Source organism: Penaeus monodon, chromosome 15, assembly GCF_015228065.2.
Source record: "Penaeus monodon isolate SGIC_2016 chromosome 15, NSTDA_Pmon_1, whole genome shotgun sequence".
Taxonomy (NCBI): domain Eukaryota; kingdom Metazoa; phylum Arthropoda; class Malacostraca; order Decapoda; family Penaeidae; genus Penaeus; species Penaeus monodon.
This window is the reverse complement of record NC_051400.1, coordinates 29,358,840-29,359,480: the sequence shown is the minus strand read 5'-3', so window position 1 is coordinate 29,359,480 and position 641 is coordinate 29,358,840. Positions and strand designations below refer to the sequence as shown.

The 641-nt window shown below is 42.0% G+C and overlaps 1 protein-coding gene across 1 annotated transcript in view; it reads left to right on the top strand.

Annotated features, from left to right (window-relative positions):
* The window catches only part of LOC119582303 (pro-resilin-like), a 1,294-nt gene extending 977 nt beyond the window's left edge, over positions 1–317 (top strand). The window contains exon 5 of the mRNA XM_037930518.1: positions 295–317. Within this exon, the coding sequence (XP_037786446.1) occupies positions 295–317 (23 nt within the window). The remainder of the gene's footprint in view (positions 1–294) is intronic.
* Positions 318–641: the final 324 nt, after the last annotated feature.

Here is a 641-nt window from a genome sequence, read left to right as displayed (position 1 = left end):
ATACCCACCATCCGGTCCGGGTCCAAGCCCTGGCCTTCCGCTGCCTTCCCAGTCCTACGGACAACCTGCCAAATAGATCGCCGAAGAAGTCATGGCAGCACGGAAATAGCGAGATAGTTTAGCTTCATTCATTAGCCGAATTTTGCCTTAATTACCTCTTTGTATGTTTGGCCGTGTGGATTATTCTCGACACGGAAGTGCATCCTTGATTTGAGCACTGAGAAGTTTTTTGTGTGTATATCTTTGTTGTTTGTTGAAAACATTGTTGTTAAGATTATGATGCCTTGAAAGCAGAAGGAATTTCAGTGTGGGTATGAATTTTACGGTTGAATAAATATACTAAACTAAAAATAAGCTGTCAACCCCTTATCAAAGTAATAACGACGGACTTACCTTTATGCATAGTTTTCTGTTTACATATACAGATATAGTGAGAGAGGGGTTATATTCCATCTACTAAACCAGTATGTACACAAACACGCCGACGCGTAAATACATGTCATCCGCGAGACCTATTCTTAGTGAAATTCTTGTCGGCGGCAGGAGAGTGTTGATCCAAAGAAAGTATTCGGTCCCTTCTCACCCTGAGCTTGCGGCGTGCAATTGCAAGATATTACCTTCAAACGTTCAAATTACCCGTT